The sequence below is a fragment of the Dreissena polymorpha genome, chromosome 1, assembly GCF_020536995.1.
Source record: "Dreissena polymorpha isolate Duluth1 chromosome 1, UMN_Dpol_1.0, whole genome shotgun sequence".
Lineage (NCBI taxonomy): Eukaryota > Metazoa > Mollusca > Bivalvia > Myida > Dreissenidae > Dreissena > Dreissena polymorpha.
Genome location: NC_068355.1, coordinates 81,285,410 through 81,307,890, shown reverse-complemented (window position 1 = coordinate 81,307,890; position 22,481 = coordinate 81,285,410). Strand labels below are relative to the sequence as shown.

At 35.6% G+C, this 22,481-nt stretch overlaps 1 protein-coding gene across 1 annotated transcript; it reads right to left on the bottom strand.

Moving 5' to 3' along the window:
• Positions 1–70: 70 nt before the first annotated feature.
• LOC127837683 (arginine/serine-rich coiled-coil protein 2-like) lies at positions 71–17,424 on the bottom strand. Its single transcript, XM_052364951.1, has 10 exons — positions 17,316–17,424; positions 14,890–15,103; positions 14,269–14,351; positions 12,981–13,172; positions 12,643–12,756; positions 12,048–12,481; positions 7,184–7,296; positions 2,475–2,617; positions 1,863–1,994; positions 71–1,220 (listed from the first exon to the last, which is right to left on the bottom strand). The coding sequence occupies exons 1-10, from the start codon at positions 17,379–17,381 to the stop codon at positions 930–932; spliced, it is 1,782 nt and encodes a 593-aa protein (XP_052220911.1). The 5' UTR covers positions 17,382–17,424; the 3' UTR covers positions 71–929.
• Positions 17,425–22,481: the final 5,057 nt, after the last annotated feature.

Below are 22,481 nucleotides of genomic sequence, written 5' to 3'. Positions count from 1 at the left end.
TAAATATCCTATACATGGTACATATGCATATAAATAGTTTATATTCAGGTATTAAATATGCCAACAACTGTTATTATTTATATATTTATTTCCACAAAATTTTATGTTACACAAAACAGGCACACGCTATCAATATTCAGTGATTTCAATAAACAAAGTATAGGATGCAAAAACTAGAATATTTTTCCTTCCATGTCTGATGAATGAAATGGCTCAAGTAGACTAGGGATTATGTTAACATAAAGTCCTCACAGACATCAGAGATCCTCATTTCGGATTTCACATCAACCAGAAAATGCAATACGATGATTCAGTAATAACAATTGTACTACTTGATACTGAGTTTACATCTGTTAAAAGTTATATGCTCAAACAAACATTAAATCAACTGTGTTGTATACACAACTACAATTATGACACAATAAAAATGCAAGTGAAGATATTTATATGAATCATTGAAAGAATTATGCAAATATTTTTTAAATAAAACACTAAATATCATGCCATCTCTTCCTACTATCACATTTCTAAAAGAATGAAACCACTCTTTCAACATGTGAGAACTTGGCAACTGTTTATGACAAAACTTTTGCTGCATATTCTTGCAATAACAATAACATAGCTTACTATGCCATCTACAATGCTTAACAACTAAATGCTTCAATCATCGTTAGTAGGAGGCAAGTCTCCTTCATTTCCAGTGGCAAACACACAGAGATGTTAGGCCATCATTTGTTATGTATTAGATTGCAGTTCTGTAAAGTATTTCTCTCATAAAAATAAAGCAATGTTATTCTAATACAAAATTCATTATACTGACTGTCTGACAATAATTGTTTACAAAAATATTATCCCACTCTTCATGAGGCAGGTTTAGGCCCCCTCTATGGTGGATGGCACTCTCTTCATGAGGCAGGTTACGGCCCCCTCTATGGTGGATGGGATGGATGATTAGGGTCTATCACAGATGTAGCAAAACCAAAACCTACACCACGCTGGGTGTGTGTTGCCATTCGGGCAAAGTTATACTCCTGATCCAGTCTATCAAATAGCTCGTCCTGTTTACGTCGTTGCTCTTCTGACATTTTCTGGATGTCCTCAGACATTTCCTCTGACTCATCACCCTCTCCTTTAATGCCCATAAGCTTGCGAAACTTAGAGGCTGTCTTGTTGTCATCGGACGTAATGAACGCTGACTTCCACTGGGTCTCAATCTGTTCCTGAAAGTGTTTATTACAGGCATGTAATGAAACATCTAGATCATGCAATCAAGTGAGTACAATGCGTATGTTGAAGCTTTAGAAAATGTTGAATGTTGAAGCTTTATAAAAGCTTTATAAAGATAAGCTTTATCCCATACCAGAATCCCTACCATTTGATAAACTATGTTCAAGGAAAATAATTAAGTGACATCTGGCTCAATGTGGTGTATGGTGTGAACCATTTTTAGACTTGGTGACTTAATATTTGAAGTTTCAATTTAACTGCTGTAAAAATGTGGAAATGGTTTTTCTACAAACTGATTACATTTTATATTTTAAGTTTAAGCTCAATTGCTTGAGAAATGTAGGAGCAGTTCTGACGGACAGACCAAGAAACAAACTGACAGTGACTCCAAAATATATGCCCTTCAAGTGTATACAAAGACCACCTGACTTGTACTTCACTACATGCACAGTCTGCGTCAGTATGACATGTCCTGGCACATGGACCATTAGACAGGCTGATTTACCAGTAATAGCAATTTTTGTGTAATTCATATATATCGATATGTTATATAAGTAAATTGCCTCCAAAATTTCCATTTATAGGGTAGGTAATATTCCCAAAATGTTGACGAAAAGTTATTTTTCCACACTTACATTTTTCTCCTTTTCCTCTCCTTTCTTGGACCAGAGCAGTTTCCTCTTTTTGATCTGTTCAGCGTACTTGAGAGGGTTCACAGCTGCAGGGTTGTAGTACTTGGGCACTTCAACACCTGTCAGCTCCTGGGCCTGCAAACCATAGGAAGGGTGTGGATTAGTTGAGTTGTGTTCTGAGAAAACAGGGCATAATGCACGTGCGTAGTGTCGTCCCAGATTAGCTTGTGCAGTCCACACAGGCTAATCAGAGATGACACTTTCCGCTGATATGACATTTCTCTTCTTAGCAAAAATCCAATTTAGGCAGAAAGTGTCGTCCCTACTTAGCCTGTGCGGACTACACAGGCTAATCTGGGACAACACTTTACGCACATGCATTATGCCCAGTTTTCTCAGAAAACGACTCAGTTGTTTAATTAACATTAGAATATAAATATCATTTGCAGTCTAACTTGTTCTCACAACCACCTGCATTTAGATACTACCTCTTGCGGATCATTACATGATCCCCAAAGTGGTAAGCTTGCATGTTACATGTTTTTAAAAATATCTTCTAGTAAATAACTTTAAACTTTGGAGCAACAGATGCAAGGTTAACTTCCTATCCTATACCTTCTTGTGCATGGCAGCCATGGTCTGCATGAGAGCCATCTGTGGTGTGACAGACTCCCCACTGTTCAAGTTGACCCCTTTCAGGAGGTCAGATGGCTTGAGGCACTCCCCTGGACGCTTCAGGGGCAACATGGCACCCTCCTCTGAAGTAATCAAATGGGATTTAGTCTTGGGAATTCAATATCGCCGGTAATCATACAATTGACAAAAAAGTTTGTGGGCTAAATACTTACAAGACTATTGCCAAGCAATATTAGTCCCCTACCAGTGAGGCCCACCATTTTCAGCAATATTGAAGTAATAAATGTGGTCTGTATGGTTTTCACCAGCTTTTTCCTTTTGTAAAACCGTGCACCCTTGTTTTGGACCCCACATGGCCCAGTTTCAAACTCAGTCAAGAAATCATTGGATTATATGTTCTGAACAACATTCACAATCAGGCAAAATAGTTGCCTCTACAGCGTTTACAAGTCTTTTTAATTTTATTTGACCTGATGACCTAGTTTTGAACACACATGACCCACTTTCAAACTTGACTGAGATATTGTTGGGACAAATACTCTAAGCAATTTTTATCAAGATCAAGTATTTTCATTCTAATGGCGGTCTTGACCTGCAGACAAATGCTGCACAAAAAACATTGCCTGAAGATGGTTTGAATTTGTTCAAAGTCATTTCTAAATCCCACAATAAAATAAATACTAAGTTGTGGTTGAGACAGGTATTTTCAAGATGCTAAATCGCCAAATTTTATCTTAAAACTCAAAGTATGAAATGAATGCTAGTGGTAGATGACGTTGCAGGTCTTCTTTTGATGGTGGACATTTGTCCACAGTACTTCCAAAATCCATCACTAAATAGCAAAGTTATGGCTTAAACAGGACATTTCGCAGACATACATACCGAAAGTGAAGGGGGCAGAACAATTTTACAATACCTATAAATGTATAAAGTGAATATCTTTCAACAAATGTATAAAATGTATAATTGTCATCATGGAGGTGTTAAGTTTGTATGGAAACAAGAGCTGTCAGAGGACAGCGTGCTCGACTATTCGAGTGCTTGACATTATAACGTAAGCCATCATGGGAAAATTGTTCACATTCAATAATTCATTAGACAATCTTTCAAAAATAAAAAAAGGGGAAAAAAATAATTGGGGGGGGGGGGTAGGGGAGAGAGGGGGTGTTATGTGGGGTGGGGTAATTTATTACATGTTTAAAAAAATGGGGGGGGAGTAGGGGGGGTGGGGGTGAGAGGGGGGCATAATGTGGGGTGGGGTAATTTATTAGAGGATGTTTAAAAAAAAAATGGGGGGGGGGGGGTAGGGGGGTTAGAGCAGGGGTTTTTATCTGATTTTGGGGAAAGGGCCTGGCCTTTTATGAGGGGAAAAAAATCGCGCAAAATGCCGGATTTTGGGGGAAAAAATCACGCGAAACTCCGGATTTTGGGGAAAATGAGGAAAGTCTTAAATAATCAATTCAACATATTTTGCTGTTTTTAAAACAAAATCAAGGCAACAGATAATTTAATTATGCAACATGTTATATTTTCTGCACTGGATCAGGTTAACTTATGTATTTAAGGTTTAAAAAAAAAAAAAAAAAAAAAATTTTTTTTTTTGGGCGGGGGGGTGGGGGGGGGGGGGGGGTGGGGGGGGGGGGGGGGAATTAAGTCTGGGGGAAAATTTACCTGCTGAGGGGAAAAAAATCTGAGGGGATAGGGCCAATTTGCGGCGGGTCCCAAAGAAGGAAAAAAAGCCCTGTAAAGGGGGGTATAATGTGGGGTGGGGTAATTTATTAGATGATGTTTTAAAAAAATGGGGGGGGGGGGTTGGGAGGGGAAGGGATTCTGGGTAGGGGCGTGAGGTATTGTTTGGGTGGAATCCATTATGGTATTCAGGAAAGTGTGTTTTTGTCAAAGTAATAATAAATTGTGATCATAAATAAAGAAGTTATGGCAATTTAAGCAAAATGTTCAATTATCTAAGTGTAAAGGGGGCCATAATTATGTTAAAATGCTTGATACAGTGGTCTGCTCTTGTTTATAGGTTGGGGTCATGTTGGTAAACAAGTATGCAACATATAAAAGCAATGTGTCAATGATATAGGAAATATATGGGGTAGTACGCAAACTTTAACATAGTTTTATCAATAATATGCATATTCTAAGTAAAAGGGGCAATAATCATAACAAAATGCTTGATAGAGTTGTCTGCTCTTCTTTATAGGTTGGGGTTATGTTGGTAAACAAGTATGCAAAATATGAAAGCAATATGTCAAGGGACAAAGAAAATATTTGGGGTAGTACGAAAACTTTAACATTTGCATGCAGACACCGGGGTGAGTAGTATAGCTCTACTATATATATTTCATATATAAAAGAAGAGCTAAAAATCAAATAACCAACAAGAGCTGTCACCATAGGATGACTTATGCCCCCTATAAATGCTTGGTAGAATTTATGAGCTTTTTTGAAACCTAAACGCAGATTTCGAAACCTAAACGCAGACCCTAAGTTCACGGTCAAGGTCACAGGGGTCAAAATTTGTGTGTGTATGGAAAGGCCTTGTCCATATACACATGCATGCCAAATATGAAATTGCTATCTGAAGCGACATATAAGTTATGAGCATTTTTCAAAATCTAAACGCAAAGTGTTACGGACAGACGGACGGACGGTCCGATCACTACATGGCCTCCTTTTGGGGGCATAAAAATGTCTTAGAATATCAAAATAAATCAGAAAGCCACATAAACTAGAGAGCGGACACCATGCTAAATCCTTAAAATGCACTAAGTGACCCCGTGATCTAGTTTTTGACCTGGCATAACCCATATTCGAACTTGATCTAGATATTGTCTTGATACAACTTCTGACCAAGTTTGGTAAAGATCAGATGAAAACTTCTTCAATTAGAAAGCGGACACCATGCTAAATCCTTGAAATGCACTGAGTGAACCCGTGACCTACCGGTAGTTTTTGACACAGCATGACCCATATTCGAACTTGACCTAGATATTGTCTTGATACAACTTCTGACCAAGTTTGGTAAAGATCAGATGAAAACTACTTCAATTAGAGAGCGGACACCATCAGGGGTGTGATTGAGGCAAAGTCAGAGGGGAGGAAAATTCTGTTGACTGATTTTGACTACGCGAATGGCGCGCTTAACGCGATGACAAACATAAAAACAGACATTAAAATAAACAACTTTTTGAACTTCATAACACTATTTCTTTATAAAAACCTGTTAAACTTTACATTTAACATACTGAGGATGCAAAGTAAACAGTTAAGTAAGTATTTATTGTGATCAATAGCAGCAGTTTTTCAATGTATTGTAAAGTTAAGAGACTTAATATACTTGAGTGTTCTTCTGGTGTTAATAATGTATTAACTGAGTTAAATTAATATATTTAATTTGTTTACCTTTCAATATCTTGCATTTCACATCTTCACTCAGTTCAAAGCTATTTCAGTTAACTGAACAGTGTGACAAACATAATAAAGCAGAATATGCATATGAATCTGATTATACACAGACCCACAGACAAATAAAAATCAAATCACGTTTGTCTATTTCCATGTTCGAACGATACTCTTCTAAATTGTTTTACTTCGCGAGTAGACTAAACTCCAATTTGCAAACACTGGTTTCCGTGACACAAATTCAGTGGGCTCATTTCTTAACAAAATATGTGTTGCTTGTATCTAAAACGTAGTCTTTTTTTTACAAACACATTTCATTATTCCTATCAGACTAGGTGATGTCAGTCGTTTATTCGATTGCTATTTGTTATTTCAATAATCTTAATTTTCTCTTCACAACGGCGCCATTTGCAAACAAATCACAGAGCGCATTTTAAGAACACGATTTTAATTGGAAGATTGGGAAACGACAGCCAATTATATGGCTCGTTTTAAAAATGCTTAGGCAGAATCTACCAGTGTAAAATGCGGAGATATTTCGCGGGCCGCGGATATTTCGGGCCGCTTATGAAATACGTCCGCGGAATCGGTGGTAGCCCCTCTCCCCCACATTTTTTAAAACGAATTAACGCAAATCTCAGAAGTGACATCCGGGACAACCCGATCCGCGGAAATCCGCGAATCCGCGGAAAAATCACACCCCTGACCATGCTAAATCCTTGAAATGCACTAAGTGACCCCATGACCTAGTTTTTTACCCGACATGACCCATATTCGAACTTGACCTAGATATTGTCTAGATGAAACTTCTGACCAAGTTTGGTTAAGATCGGATGAAAACTATTTGAATGAGAGAGCGGACACGAAAAGTGTGACAGACTGACAGACAGACTGACAATCAGTGCGAAAACTTTATATCCCCTTTTCTTCGAAAGAGGGCATAAAAAAGTACTTTCTGCAGAAAAAAATCTGTTTTCAAAATTAATCAAGCAGTTAAGCTTCACTACAACAGGCAAATAGACAATATAAGCCTCATTTTTAACACAATTCAACTAAGATTCAAAACTTCTGAAAAAGATACGACAAAAATTTATAATACATAGGCATTAAAATAACTTTGTCAATGATAATTAAATAAGTTCAGTAGCATATTTATTTAAGTTTAAACGTAAGACTTAAACACTTACACATCATCAAACAAGTCTGAAATAGCTTCTTCTCCACCCCCCCCCCCCAACTCCCTAAGATTTGAGGTCAAATTAAACTTTGTGTTGTACCTTTCTCCTTGGCCTGCATCTCTTTACTGGCATTGATGAACTCCTTCCTCATCTGCTCCTTAAATGTCAACTTCCTGCCCGGGGGACTACGACTGCGCAATCGCTCACGACTCCTTAGTTGCAAGAACACACACATAAATGTAAATGACTTCACAAACTTGTTCACAGAAAACAGCAATAACTACATTAGCCTTACCGATCGCAAAAATTGCCATTGGCAATTAGAATTCTCGGATGGCGATCAAAAATAAGATTTTCAAGAAATTGACGATTGAAAAAAAAAGGACCCTCTGATTTTCAAATGCACTCTCTAAATTCCTGTTTTTAGGCCGTATAAATCTCCTGCAACTTCTACATGAATACACAGATAACACCCTGAATGGAAAGGCGCAAGGGGATAATAAGTGATTAATGACCAGCCTTGTTAAGGTTGATAATCCACATGGTTAATCCCTTAATTCGTCACGCTTTACACTGCGACCAGACTTTTTCGAACATTTAGATTACAGGCAATTTACATTATAAATGTATCACTGAAGCATGCCGGCTAATGACCTAGATTGTACAATTTAACTTCCCCTAAGAGCTACTGTTCTCAATGAATTTCTCAGCGAGTGGCAAATATTGATTTTTTCAGCTGTCAATCAAATTCTTCTTGGTAAGCGCATCAGCCAATCAGCGCTCAGGCAGCCAAATAAACGCCGACCCCACGTGAAGCAGTATACAATAATATTAGCGACCTCTGCGCTACAAAGTTTTTATTCAGCAATCAAATAAATCCACGATTTCCCCGAGGAAAAATGACATGATGTTGTACGTGAAGTCTAATTTTTGCATGATTTTCATCTGTACACGCAATACAACAGAAATGTTTATTTGTTGGTAGAATTTTCGTAACTTTCCGTGAATGATAAAATCTGGAAATGATTTCGGATAACACTTTAAATTTTACGCATTTGAAAATACTAAAATTGAATTATGTATTTTGTAATATCAACGGCCATAACACATAATGCAATTAGAAGTAAAATAGCGTGTTTTGAGATTGCCAAACTATGCATACATATTGGTCTACATGCATGAATTACCTGATCAGTTATATCGCAATTCAAAATGAAGTGTACTCTGTAAAATTTAAAGAAAGACACGTTTTATACTCCGAAATTCGTTTTCACGCCAACTTTTCTGAAAGGAGGTACATGTAACATTTTAAATTCAGTCGTTGATTTTTCTTAATTACTTAATATGACCAGTGCTCTATGCTATCAAATCTTGTCACATGATTAACGCATGTTCAATGGGAGTTCCCCCATCCGAAAATTCAATTTGTATATGCACTTGTGTAAAATGGGGGACATTTGCAGACGTCAATATTGGCCGTACTTTGGTTTTGAAAATAGCAATCGTAATAATACAGAGCTCCAGATAAGGTTTTGTGAAATTCTTAACGTTACTAACAGATTTTCAAAAATAATTCTTAACTCTGAAATTTTATTCTTAACGTTACTACTAAGTTTGAGAAAATAATTCTTAACTTTTCTAAATGACCTAAAAATAAATAATAATGGTTATTTTCGTGCAAACAATCAAAATAAACATACTAGCAACTTAATTTAAACGAGTTCAACAGTGTCTATTCAGTATTATACAATTTTATTTTTTCAAATACCTTCATATGCCCAAACTGTGCTTAGATTGCATGCCTTCTATGAATTTTTACATATTTCACAATTAAAACGTGTCTCCCCTTCAATCTTTTCAACGATTGGCCACGGGAATTGTCCCTTCCACTCGTTCAAGCTTTTTTGTTTAAGTTTGGACCCGTCATTCGCGTTTTTTTTAGCTGTTTCGGCTACTGAACATACGACATCGTTTAAGATCTTTTCCATAATGTCTTTCTTAACATTCAACTTCGGCTCACTTTGCCTACAAGATGTTAAAAGCGTGTTTTTGCACGCTTTGCAGTTTTTTAGGACGCTCTCTGGGCGCCGCCATTGTTTTTTGACAGATAGACTGTACATGCCGCTTTTATTGGAAAAAATGCGCTTTGTTAAAGAAACCCGATAACCATTTTATATAAGCACCGAAAAGATCTTTAATACGCGAAAAGAACTCAATAAAAATCTATATGAACCGATGTAAAAAAAATATTCGTAACTTGATTTTGTAATTCTTAATGGTACGACAAGATTTTAAAATAAATACGTCACAGACTTGAAAATAATTCGTAATTACGAAAATACGACCCTTATCTGGAGCTCTGTAATACTGGATTTTCGGGTATTAAAAGGATAGAGTTGGAACATGAACGTATATTACAATTCTGAAATAAAAGTGGGACTTCAAAATGTATGTCTGGACGTCCAAAGTTTAAGGCTTGGGAGTCAGGACTTCCAACTATTTAAAGCTAACGAAAGCGGTGTAAAAAAAATTTGGTAAGAGGGGGGAGCGTAGAAGAGTTACCGGTTATGGTCAATACACGCAAATGAATAAACAAAAGCACCGCATAACGGGTGCCACGCTCGGCTGCAAAAGCTTGTCAGATTATTTATATTTTAAAGGTCACAGTTAACTTGACCTTTGACCTAGTGACCCAAAATGGGTGTGGCGTGTAGAACTCATCAAGGTGCATCTACATATGAAGTTTCAAAGTTGTAGGAGGAAGCACTTTGATTTTAGAGCCAATGATAAGGTTTTAGTACGACGTCGGCGGACGCCGGACGACGAGCAGGTTATGACAATACCTCGGGTTTTCTCCGAAAACAGCCTCGCTAAAAATGACATGAAAATTAATGAAATGAAGCATTTAATTTCAGATTAAAAATATTAAATAATTTATCTAAATGTGGTTTGCTTGATAATTTTTTACAATGCTTGTTGATACCAATACATTTATGATATTAATTATGCTGTTCATTCTATGTTAGTTTCCCACACAAAGCAACAGGTTAACTCATATATAGAGCAAATTTTCTTATGAAGTGGGTTGTCATCGAATTGCTAAAATTTGGCTACTAATGTGAAACCATTATTAATCGTCAGGCATTAATTTTCTTGTATTACGTCAGTCGACCGATTGACGAATTCAAGATCCGAACAAATAATCATGTCCCATATTTGAAAAAAAAAAAGACTGAATTACCGAAGACATGAGGCATTAAAATCCAACGTAATCCACGCATACATACTCCGACTGTTTCGTAATCAAGATAATCCGGTTTTGACACAAAGGGGTGTAGATTACACAGTGTACTTAACTGACACGTGACATTGCTGTAAAACGCAAGTGCAGTACAGCTGTATCGACTGTGTTTACTTCGTTTAAGTAGAATAGTAATGATTAGCGCAAATTGTTAACAACTTTATTACCCATTGTGTGCATTGTGTTTTTCAGTGTTGTTGCAGGTTATACAGCCTCCATGCAGCATATCCGGATCAAAGAAAATAAACGAGTTAAAAGATGATGATGTGTGATCAACACCTGACTGATATTCATTCTCCGCATTGATTTCAAATAAATACAGAACATATTGATTTGTGTTTGGTTGTTAGCGTTTAACTACAATATACGGGTGTGGAACTAGCTTGTGTTTCGTTTATCGATCTTTATAATCATTGACAACTTTGACAAATTTGACGATACATGTTCCAAAAAAGAAAATTATTTGGAGCAATGAAAAACATAACAGGTAAAGAGAAATTAGCAATTAATGAGATGACGATTAGTTCCATCCAAACGTAGGGTAATTGTTTACAGAAATTCTATTTCATTTTCACGCGATTTTCAGAAAATCCCCGGGAAGCACGTTATTCGAATTACTTGAGTATGACGCAATAAAACATTGCCTTGTATCCTATTGCATTCAATTTTTAAACACATTTATCGAGACTTCGACCCCGTCATCCGTGTTTTATTGGAGTTAGTGTATTAATTTAAATTTGCTAAATTCATTGACATTATTTAAAGTAATATGTCAGACAAATTACTGTACTTAAAGTGCTCAAATATTTACCATGCAAAAATCTTGAAATTTTATTGAAAACTAACAGTTTGTTAACACTTATAATAACCTATAATGTTCGCACCTACTCTAATTTGTGCCGATAAAGGTAAGGTTGTCATCAGTTTGCCAATGATAGTAAATGAATAAGACAAATTAACAATTTGCTTCACTGTTTCAAACACTCATTACGATTATTCGGTCCCACTAATCCGCTAAACATAATATGATACACTAAACGGGGCCCATTACTGATTACCTGATAACAAAAAAGCAGTATATTGGCATGTGACAAAGTGTCCTCCCTCTTTCCCGCCTACGATTTATTGCAACGGCGATATATTTCGGACATGTTTGACAAACAAATAGGTTATTGACTGAAGCACTTTTTTTTCAAAGTCGGGAATCTGCGAATGTAAGTGCTGACGAAAACGTCATTTTCTACAAAATGACGTAATTTTGTGCTTGCAAAAATAAATGGTTTCACAGTACTTGTTTTCCTTAGTGCCAACCTAGATTTATGATTTTCCAAAAAAATATATAAAGAAAGCATATTATTATATTATATCCAAACAAGGAAAATAACAAATACTTTGAAAAATGCTAAATATAGTTCTGTTTAAGAATGATTATAAATCTAAATACAGATAATACTAATTAAATATTTATCTTTATTTCAGTGTGTAAATACATTTAATGACTTAACAAACGCATGAAAATCTGTTAAAAAAGAATGAGAGTAAAAGCAGCTAATTACATCTTAGTACTATTGTTCTAGTATTGCTTTGAATTCGGCTCTTTTAGAAAATATTGTTAGAGAAACATGCCAAATCTTCCTGCTACTGCCAACATATAAGCCTCACCTGTCCCTACTCCTGTGCCTGCTATGTGAACGCCTCTCTTTACTCCGTGGCCTCTTCTTTCTATCCCTGCTTTTGCTGCGATCACGACTTTTACTGGGCTTTCTATCCTTGCCTCCTTTCCTTTCCCGACTTTTATCTCTGTGTCTAGACCTTGATCTTTTTCTGTCCTTATGATCGTTACGCTCACGACTTTTACTTCTTCTATGTTTTTCATGACTTTCACTGTTCCTTCTTTCAGATTTATCATCCTTAACTTCTCCCTCTTTTTCCACCTTGTTTTCACTTTTGCTATCTTTTCTCTCAGTGTGAGCACTATTTTTTGCCTCACCTTTGCCCTCTCGTGATTTTCTGTGTCGCCTGCGATGCCTGTCCCTAGACCGCCTTCGTCTGTCTCTTGATCGACTTCTGTGGCGTGATTTTGAGGAGGGGTGATGCTGAATAATGAAAATAATGATACATGTAGCAACAACTGTTCTTTGTTTTAAGCATGAAATCGTTACAAATAGCAAACACTAAAAGACTTTTTTAAATTTTAAACATCATTAAAAGTTTATTATAAAAGCCATGACTACAACCACTTCTTGTCATACTGTACCTTTGAGCGATGAGATCTCTTTCTATCCTTGGATCTTTTCCTCTCTTTGGAATGAGATCTATTACTGGAACGGCCTTCTGTAGTGGTGGACTCTTTTATCTTTTCTGTGATTGTCTTAGAAGCAGAAATTCAATACAAAATTGTTAGTCCATAAGGCTACAAATTTAACTGTTTTTATTAAACTTTATCCCAGAAAAAATCAATCATGGGAGTATGGAAAATTTGGCATGTATATATTACCATTCTGGAATAATTTAGTTTGTTTCTGTTCAGTTATTATCTGATACACTTTTAGGATATAACTCAACACTATTCTACACAAAAGCCGAGCACAATACCTGTTTGGGGAGATCTGATGCTAAATTGGGCTCAGTGATGTCTGGGGGTAGTTCGCTGGCATGGGACTTAAAACTTGTCACAGGCGAGAGGTGTGGTGGGGAAGGGGAACCTGAACGAGAACTCGAGACAGAACTGTCACCAGAGGAACAGGAACCCTCGGAGGACGCTGAATGATCCAGCTCTTTAACTTGCTGCAAATAAACAAGCAGCTGCTTGCTGATGACAGGGGTTATACACAGCCAGCATTTACAATTGTCTATACACACACAGCAAATTTAACATGTTTTTTGTGAAGACAGTATTAGATATTTGTTAATCCAAATGAAAACAGAAGTTTCGAATTCTTGTGATGAAAAAACAAAACACAAAAGTATTGCATTTTTTATAATTCAAACAGCATTGACCTAAAATTTACAACACAGCATATTTATAATACCATAAACTTTCAAAAAGTATCTATAAGTAGAGTTAATTTGATAGATAAAATTGTTCACAGTCATGCAAACTTCAAGCATTTAATTGACATTTTCAACTGCATTTTATAAAGCAGCATATAAAAACTTTATGAATATTTAGAAATATAATATTTTTTTAAGAATTTCAACCAGTAAATAGCTTTTTACTCAAAAATGACCAAACTGCAATTGCCAATCCAAGACAAAATGACAGCTAAGTCATGGAATATCACTTTCACTTTAATTATACTTAAACCTTGGATAAACATTAAACTCTCATAAAGAGGGATTCCAGATTGGAAACCCAGTGTATGTGAATGATGGGTGATGGATGGTCTGTAGGCTCCAGTCCACGTGGTATACTTACAACAACTTCACAGGTCTTGTCTAGGGCTTAGCATCATGAGCTCTCGTACAATTATGCTTTTCCGGATACCTATGATATTTAATAAGTAGTCGTGTCAGACAGTGTTTGATTGTTTAGAGTTATAAACTTAACCCGGCAGTGAATGCCATATCGCTAAAGCAATGAGATAATATTAAGCATTCAATATTGAGAAGGTATATTGGACTGTAAAACTTGTTACACAGATTTCAAGTTCCTTTTATAGGTGCAGGACAAGAATCTGTTATTTATCAAAGATTGGTATTGCCAATGTTGCGGTAGCTTCAAATAAATACTTAAATTCTTCTTTTTTGCAATACCAAACTTAGACAAATACTTAACAATTTATAAATAAGCCTAAATCCATGAATGTGAAAGCTAGCATTCCATAATCAACCTAGGAAAATTTGGGGATGCAGATTTCTGAAGTGTCTAGTGATATATTACCTTCCGAAGCAGAAAGAAAGCATCATCATCCCCCTCCACTGTCAGGCCTGGCATGCTAGGACTGGAAACTCCATCCTCATCATCTGAAGTTAATCAAACATTTACAATAAGTTTCAAATTATGTGGGACTTATTGTGTAACAAAATCGTATTAACAGTAACCTTCATATGTTTCCTTCAGAAGTTACCTTTTCATACTTCAATGGATATAATAAGTTACACGCCAGGGCTCAACATTAACCGAAAAACCAACTTGCCCTGCCGGGCAAGTACTTAGAAAATCAACTTGCCCTGAACGTAAAGCCGCTTGCCCAAACATGAAATATCACATTAACTGTAAACCTCATATTTTTTAATAAAGATCAGATCAAAATGATACACCACAAAACCTTTGTTATTTTTGAACATTTACCAAAATGATTACTGCAATTAAAGTCTAATGAAAGTCTAAGTTACATGCTCTTTGTTCTTTTTTGCACTTGCCCAGGCGGACAACTAGATTTAACTTGCCCGGACCCAACTTTTACTTGCCAGGGGCAATAGGACAACCATTAATGTTGAGCCATGCACGCATTTCAATGATTGGTTTCAACAAAAAAAACATTGAAATCAAACTACATACCATCTTCACTTTCACTATGGTCACTCTTAATTTCATTCACCAGTTCTGTGGATGGTTTACTAAGCGCTGTCTTCTTGACAGGGTATGTAACATCTCCTTTTGCTAAGAAGTCATTTGCTGCAGATGGGAGATTATTTCCTGTCACCCCACCAGGAGCAATCATCTGTTCGAAAGACAGCCATTCATTTTCCAGCATACTTGCTTCATCCGTGATCTTAAAGACATTAAATTTTGCCAAAATAACTAACATTATTAAAAATAATTGCATATATATGAATCATTCCTTACCAATTGTTTAACCACAAATCACAATCTTTCTCAACAAGAACCAATACACACTATGGGCGCCAGATTAAATATTTTGCGCGCTGGCTGAATTTTTCTGGAAATCAACATAACAGGCGATATCAAGTTAATCAATTGGTAAGGAATGATTCAGGTGTAGCAATTTACAACATATTTTGTTGATTACCCCAGGGATTTCAGTAGATTTTAAAAACCAGGAGTAAATGACCCCTGGACTGAAATTTTGAGGAGTCAAATTGAAAAATGGTGGGGTCAATTTTGAAGCGCGTTAATTGTGTTTTTGTCTGTATCATTCAGTTTTTTAGATAAAAATATGCTCTAAGAGTAACACAATATCTTAAAAAGTTATACTGCTTTATTAAATAACAATACCTTGAAACATAACACAACATATTTTAATGAATTGGTACATTAAATATACTTCCTTATACTAAAGTTATAACACATTTAAGTCTTTTAACACATTTAAATAATTTAAGATATGTACCGGTAGCACCTTTTCATCACATATTTATCGTCATTATATTATCACCATCCCTATGATAGCTTTTCTAACAAAACACGATCTAAATGCATGGAACATCTAGTATATCTATTACTGTTTATCCGAATACTATACATGTCCGACATATGTACACTTTGGAATGCCTTACCTGTAGTAGTTTTACCTTAATAATCCAAATTTTTCTTGTTGTTATCGGGTTTAACAAACCTTATCAAATGTTTGTTAAATCCAGTTAATGCTTTCTCCATTATTGAATCGCCATTACTTGCAATTTGAATCGCCAGCTTTGAATTGAACGCGGGTTGAATGTTAAGTCCGCCATTTACAATGTCCAAGGTCATGACGCAGCAATTTAATTCTACTTGGAAAATTTATATCTTATCGAGAAAATGTGTTTTCTCAATGTTTATGTGTAGTATTATTACTTGTTAGTATAAAAAATTAACTGTGATTCCAGTTTATATAAGATGGGCGTTACTTGTAATTATCGGTGGATTAACAACTGACAAAACTCGCTGGACTTAGATCTACTATTGGATCTATGTAATTAATAGAACTTTGATCAATATGGTTTTTACTTTAATTAATTTTGCCGACTTTCTTTAACCGTGCCGTCTGAAAAGTCTGCAAAAAACCTGCAATTATCGAATGGTCAATCAATTATCACGTAATCACTGCTGCTAATTACCCAGTTAGTGGGCACGAACTATTTAGAAGCCCGAGGTATTCCCTCGATTATAGACAGAGTTTCAAATACTGAAACATTAATTTCAATTAGGAGCACAGCGGGATTTATTACCATGGAACTCGAGATGTTAACTGACTGACGCACGGGTCAAATTTTCGACAGGTAAAAATGACGCACAGCAGAAAAAAGGGTTGTGTCAAAAATGAGGCATTTTTAATTTGCTCGCGTCAAAACGCAGGAATCTGCGTCTATTGAAATCCCTGATTACTCCATTAAGTGAGTGAAACAATAGTTACAGGGATTTATCCAATTGTCTGTGGATGTTTCTGTTGAAACTGTGAGTAGATACAGAAAGACGAGGTTTCCAGCCTGCTCGAGCATTTCAATAAGCGAGCAGGGTGACAGCGTTTAATTATGGGTAATGACATACTTTTGGTGCTTTAAAAAAATGGCAAGTGCCCTACCTTGTCAATATCTATGTACGTAGTCTAAGAATCATTTTTTTAAGAAGACGTTTAGTCAGAAGATTTTTATTGATTAAGTATGTGTATGCATGATAATATACAATGGGTAACTAAAAAAATAAAACTTTGCCATCGACGATCGAGTGCCTATGAATAAAACATGCCACTATGAATTTCAAGAGGGCAAAAAAGCATTGCGTGTTATGAAAACAAACAATTCATAATTGACATGCAGACATAATGTAAATGAGACACAAAGCGAGAGGCTTTAAATATGATGATTGTTTCATAATAAATTTTGTTTGCCGTTTCACAAAACGAAAGTGATCGTTTTTCGAAAAAAAAGATGGCCGCCGTGCAACGACGGAAATGTTTATATAATTTTCATGTTCAAAACAAATATTCAAAACGCATAATTTATTTAAGAGTATAATATTTTCTTTAATATTTAATCTATAATTACTTTGGATGGGATTGGAGAACAGTTGTCCTCGGTATTATCATCGTCGTAACTCGCCAACAAATCCATCGCCCGGAAGTTAAAATATGGACACGTGATACCAATGGTTACAACCCACCATTAAACTAAACAATAACAAGTCTAAGAAAACAAAACTGCCACATGCCCATGTCGGGCCATTATTTGAAAGTTTAAAAAAATCAATGTATGTACACATGCATTCGAACGGCATAAAGTGGTCTCTACATGTCTGCGTTCTTAAAGATTCACATATGACATGTACAATATGAGATGTATACGAGTATCCTGGTGATCCCGCGAATAGTGTATCAAGCCGGCATTTTGTCTTCAACTATGAAAACACATCGGTTCGTTGTTATGTTTTCCCATTTGTGAATAAATTAAGTTCCGTTATGATCAGGGACCTATTTGTTTGTATAGGTCCCTATATGATATAATGGGTCAATTTATCTCATTATCGGTTGGGTTCTGCTTACAGTCGGACGCCATTTAGTTTGTTATAAAGAGTAATGCGTGTCGTTGTATTAAAGGATAGCCATTTTTGTAGATTACTCGCATTAAGTTTGGACCTTTCATTGGTGTGCAATATACGAGAAATTGTAATTTAACCAAAATGTTACAATTTATTTCATTAGTTTTAATATGTGTATGCATACTATTAAAAAATCATGTGTATTTTATATAAATTCAAACTAAATTATATAAACATTAATACAGATTAACAACTACTTAGCAATAATGTTAAACTTTCTAGTCAACTAATATAAATAAAATAAATAAATTCACATCGACTTCTCTTCAGCTCAAATCAGGTGATGGTGGGCAACTGAAAAGAAAAAAACATATTAAGTGAAAACACCCAGGTAAAATATCCGAGGAAAAAAGCAACATTTCTTTTATTTACTGGTTGATCGTTGAAGTTTGTGCGAATTATCGTAATCGTAGAAGCATGCGCATATTTAAAAATACAGCAACGCCATGTGAATTCATTTTACTATGGCATGTTTTTGTTCGGTAAAATAGCAATCGTGAAATACTCTCTCAATCCTTAACAACACTCATGCAACTGTGCAAGATTGTGTAAATGACATTGTAGTTCGTTATTAAAGAAAACATAGTTACCCATAGATAGACCATTCACCGGATATGTTTGTTTATTATACCGTGGGAAAAAAATGCAAACAATCGGAATCGGAACTAAAAAGTTATGGGACAGATATTTGGTATGTTTCGGATTACATCAATACGTCGTACCCACCGATACGCAGTTCTTGAAAATAGCAAAACCGTATCTCTAACAGAAGTAAGTATCGTCAATGTGCGATTGAACGTTCGCTTCTCATAACTTATTTTAGACTGTAACATGCTTAAAAGTCCATATAAACACTCAAAATCAACGAATAATTCGTACACTATTTCGAAAAAATAAAGTTTACACATAAAAGATCGATGTTCCTTACAACAATAGCAAAAATTTAAACGCTACATGTAGAATGATAACAAAGATTTAAAGAGATACAAAATGCTCGTTTTTATTTTTGTGTGGATCACTATATTTCATATTTAATTTCCCGCAACGATATCTATTCATACGACACACGAACGCTAATTTGGTACATGAACATGTTTTAAAATATTGTTCCGCAAAAAAGCAAAAAAGGGCATTTTGCGTCTTGTTAAATCTCTGTAACCAGACTACAGGTACATCTAGCGTTGAAATTTTGGCTATAAGGAATTTGCTTTTTATGTGTTAACCTTATTTTTTCGACATATTAAACAAAATATTCGTTGATCTTTAGAATTCGTGTTACTTTAATGGACATTTAATTTGGTAACAAAAAAACACTTGATAACTATTCACAAAAAGATAATTGAACATTAGCATAGTTTGAACGTGTATCGAAATTTTAACCTTTTTGGCATTGAGATAGTGTAGTCGTGTCCGACATATGCATATACTATGAGTCACCGAATGCAGTTTCATTAATCGAAAACGATAATTGAACATTAGCATAGTTTGAACGTGCATCGAAATTTTAACTTTTTTTGCATTGAGATAGTGTAGTCGAGTCCGACATACGCATATACTATGAGTCACAGAATGCAGTTTCATTAATCGTGAATTTTTATACTTATCTTGGTGAGAATCTAGTTGGACGATTGCCTATGTGCAACATGTTCTTGTTATTATCCACACGTGCACGTGTAGGTGTAATAAGCTCAGCATGGATGCTGGTCATTTTCATATTAAAAGCTTAAAACTGAAAATTATGATTTTGGAGAAAAATCAACACCATCCAAGACACCAAACACCGCCGAAATATGTCGAATTTCCTTTTCGGTCTTCCGGCGGATAGAAAAAACAGGATCCAGTGTCTTACGGTGTTCACGTAGACGGCTCTTCGGCTTGTTAACAAGAAGAGGATTGCTGTTAGCAATGTCTTGGCGTTCGAATGGATCTTCTGAGGAAACAAAAAAAGAGCTACTGAACGAAATTACATGGCGTTATTATATTATGATTTTAGTATTATTCATTGTTATTATATATATCTATGTATTTATGCCAACTTGAAAAAACGTCTAAAAAATAATCATATATGAGAACAACAAATGACATGTAACGCAACGGGATCAATATAAAATTACGAGTTGATTACAAAATATATACTGATATTAAGTCCATTTAGTTATGTTTTAAATATGTATGGCTCATTTAAATCCAACTAAAATATTAGCTTCAGTCCGCACAGCGACTCGAGAAAACAGTTCAATTGTGACGTTTCGTGACCAAAAAGCTTCTTTAATTGTAGCTCATTATTACTTCCTCACAAAATAAAAACCTTCTAAATCAAATAAATGAAATGGTGGGAACGGAGTTTGAGGGACCATGTGTTCTTTTTGAGGCGGAAGAGCCCACCCATAATGGCGTCAAGGGGACCCCTCAATCAACTTAAACCTACCGTACATGCACAAGTTATACATATACCACAAGCAGTGCAGTTTTGTAAGTACCGATAATAGGAACACACGCCTTGCATCCTAATGAAGCAGTGTTTACAGCATTGATATTTCAGCAGCATCATGCGAAATTGAGTTTTATGTCATATGGCGCCAATATGGTCTGGAGCTACCCGGTTCGCTAAGAAGACCACGAAAGCGTGCGTGATTTTATAGTGGACATGGTTGCACATGCACAGGCTGGTCTGGAGGTAAGCTGGCGCCATATGCAATTAAAATTATTTTTGCATGACGCGGCTAATTTTTATAAAACATATGTTTGGATTGTGCTGTATTTGGATGTCAACATACCTGCTCATGCAGAAACAGCTGAAGTTTTTCATCGAATATAGTGTGTTTTTTACCTTATTTTGTTTTTGAGAAATAATAGAACAAACATGCAGACAGATGAGCATCGTTTGTAAAGGAATGCTCGTGTGGTGTTTGCAAGTGTAATATATGATTTAAATGTATTTAAGCCTGGTCGTAATAAATTTTTACGTTATTGAAATTGACATAACCTTATGGCACAACTCTTTATCTCATCGATATTAACACCTACACATTTCTGGACGAGGCAATGTCCATTGTCATAGTTGGCGTCGGTTCCACGCCATAAATGGAAGGTAATATACCACATTAACACGTTTGCATGATGTATATCATTTTTTTGTTTTTCGTTGTAAATGGTCTTAAATGATTCTTATTTATTATCACCTGAGTAATATACTCTTTGTTTATGTATCCTCTTTTCTTTAGAAGTGTATCGCTGTACACAAAGGCCATGTCCCTTGTGTCGCCCTCCAAAGGATGGTCTTCGACCCACGGAGGGCAGGTTGTAAGCGGTCTGGTAAATAGCTCATTCGTTCTTTAGTGGAAATCAGGGTGATATTTACTGCATATAAATAATGTCTAAACCGTACGATGGCACAATTCAATAAGGGTTTGGGTAGTTTTGTTTAGAAAATGCGAGCAACTGTTTTGAAGACCTAATTCGAAATTCGTTAGCCGCGCAGGCTCGGTATATTTTTTAATGTATCTGAGCATTCTACTGTTTCGCGTATTTCAATATACTTAATATTAAACGAACCCTTGTACACGCCCATGTTTGTTTAAATTATTTTATTAGTGTCGTATCAAGCCATTTTATACGATGCATATACTACAAACTTATTGTTAGTTAATAAAATATTCACAAGATATTATGCCACGTGTGAAAACAAGAAGCGCATTGTCCATACATCCTCGTCTCCTATTTCCAACCTCTTCATCAAGCGCAGACACCATGCCTGAAGAAAGGAAATAACATGGTTATCAGTGACAACGTACGTTTAGATATATTCAATATGCGAATGCAATAGTTATTGTGTATGAGAAAGTTTGCACCTTCCTATTTAAAGAAATATGCTATATGTTCTGCACACTAAAATATTAATACGAGCAGCAAAATCACATGAAATTAAAACAAAAGGCCAAACATGCGCGCGTGGTATCTTTTCATAAGGAACAACGCTATATAGGTTCTTAAATTATTATAATTAGTATGCGTAACCCACTTAAAATAATAAAATAAATAACTACTTACCAGCATCATCGGCGACAATAAATATGATATGCGGAGGCTTTGCATGCGTTATATGTACAACAAGCAAGAGCAAATACAATCCCATTTTGCCGTTTATTTTTTAACGGACGTCTCTTATTATAATTACAAAACTTAAATGTGCAAGTATTTAAGACGACATACAGTATTTGTCTTCATAAACTATTTGTTAATTGGCGTTTTGTTAAACGAGGACACTTTACGTACGACTGACTCTGTAATGTTCAACGTACAAATAATACATTCGTCGTCGTATATTACTACAACGATCATTCTTTGAAGCCAAGTATGTTTGCATTCTTGTATGTAAGACGGTTCGTATATCGACGCGTAAAACCATGTACGGTACATTAAATGTCGATAATGGTCATTAAACTACAAACATTGCGTACAAAGTTTACTTTGTGTCTATTAATTCAAAGTGGTTTTAAGACAAGAAAAAACTATGTGTTCATGGGAAGAAAATGAGACATCACGCAGCGCTCTCAGCAAGTTAAGTGTCAACCATGTTGATATAAAAACCATCAAAATCATTTATTACATAAAAT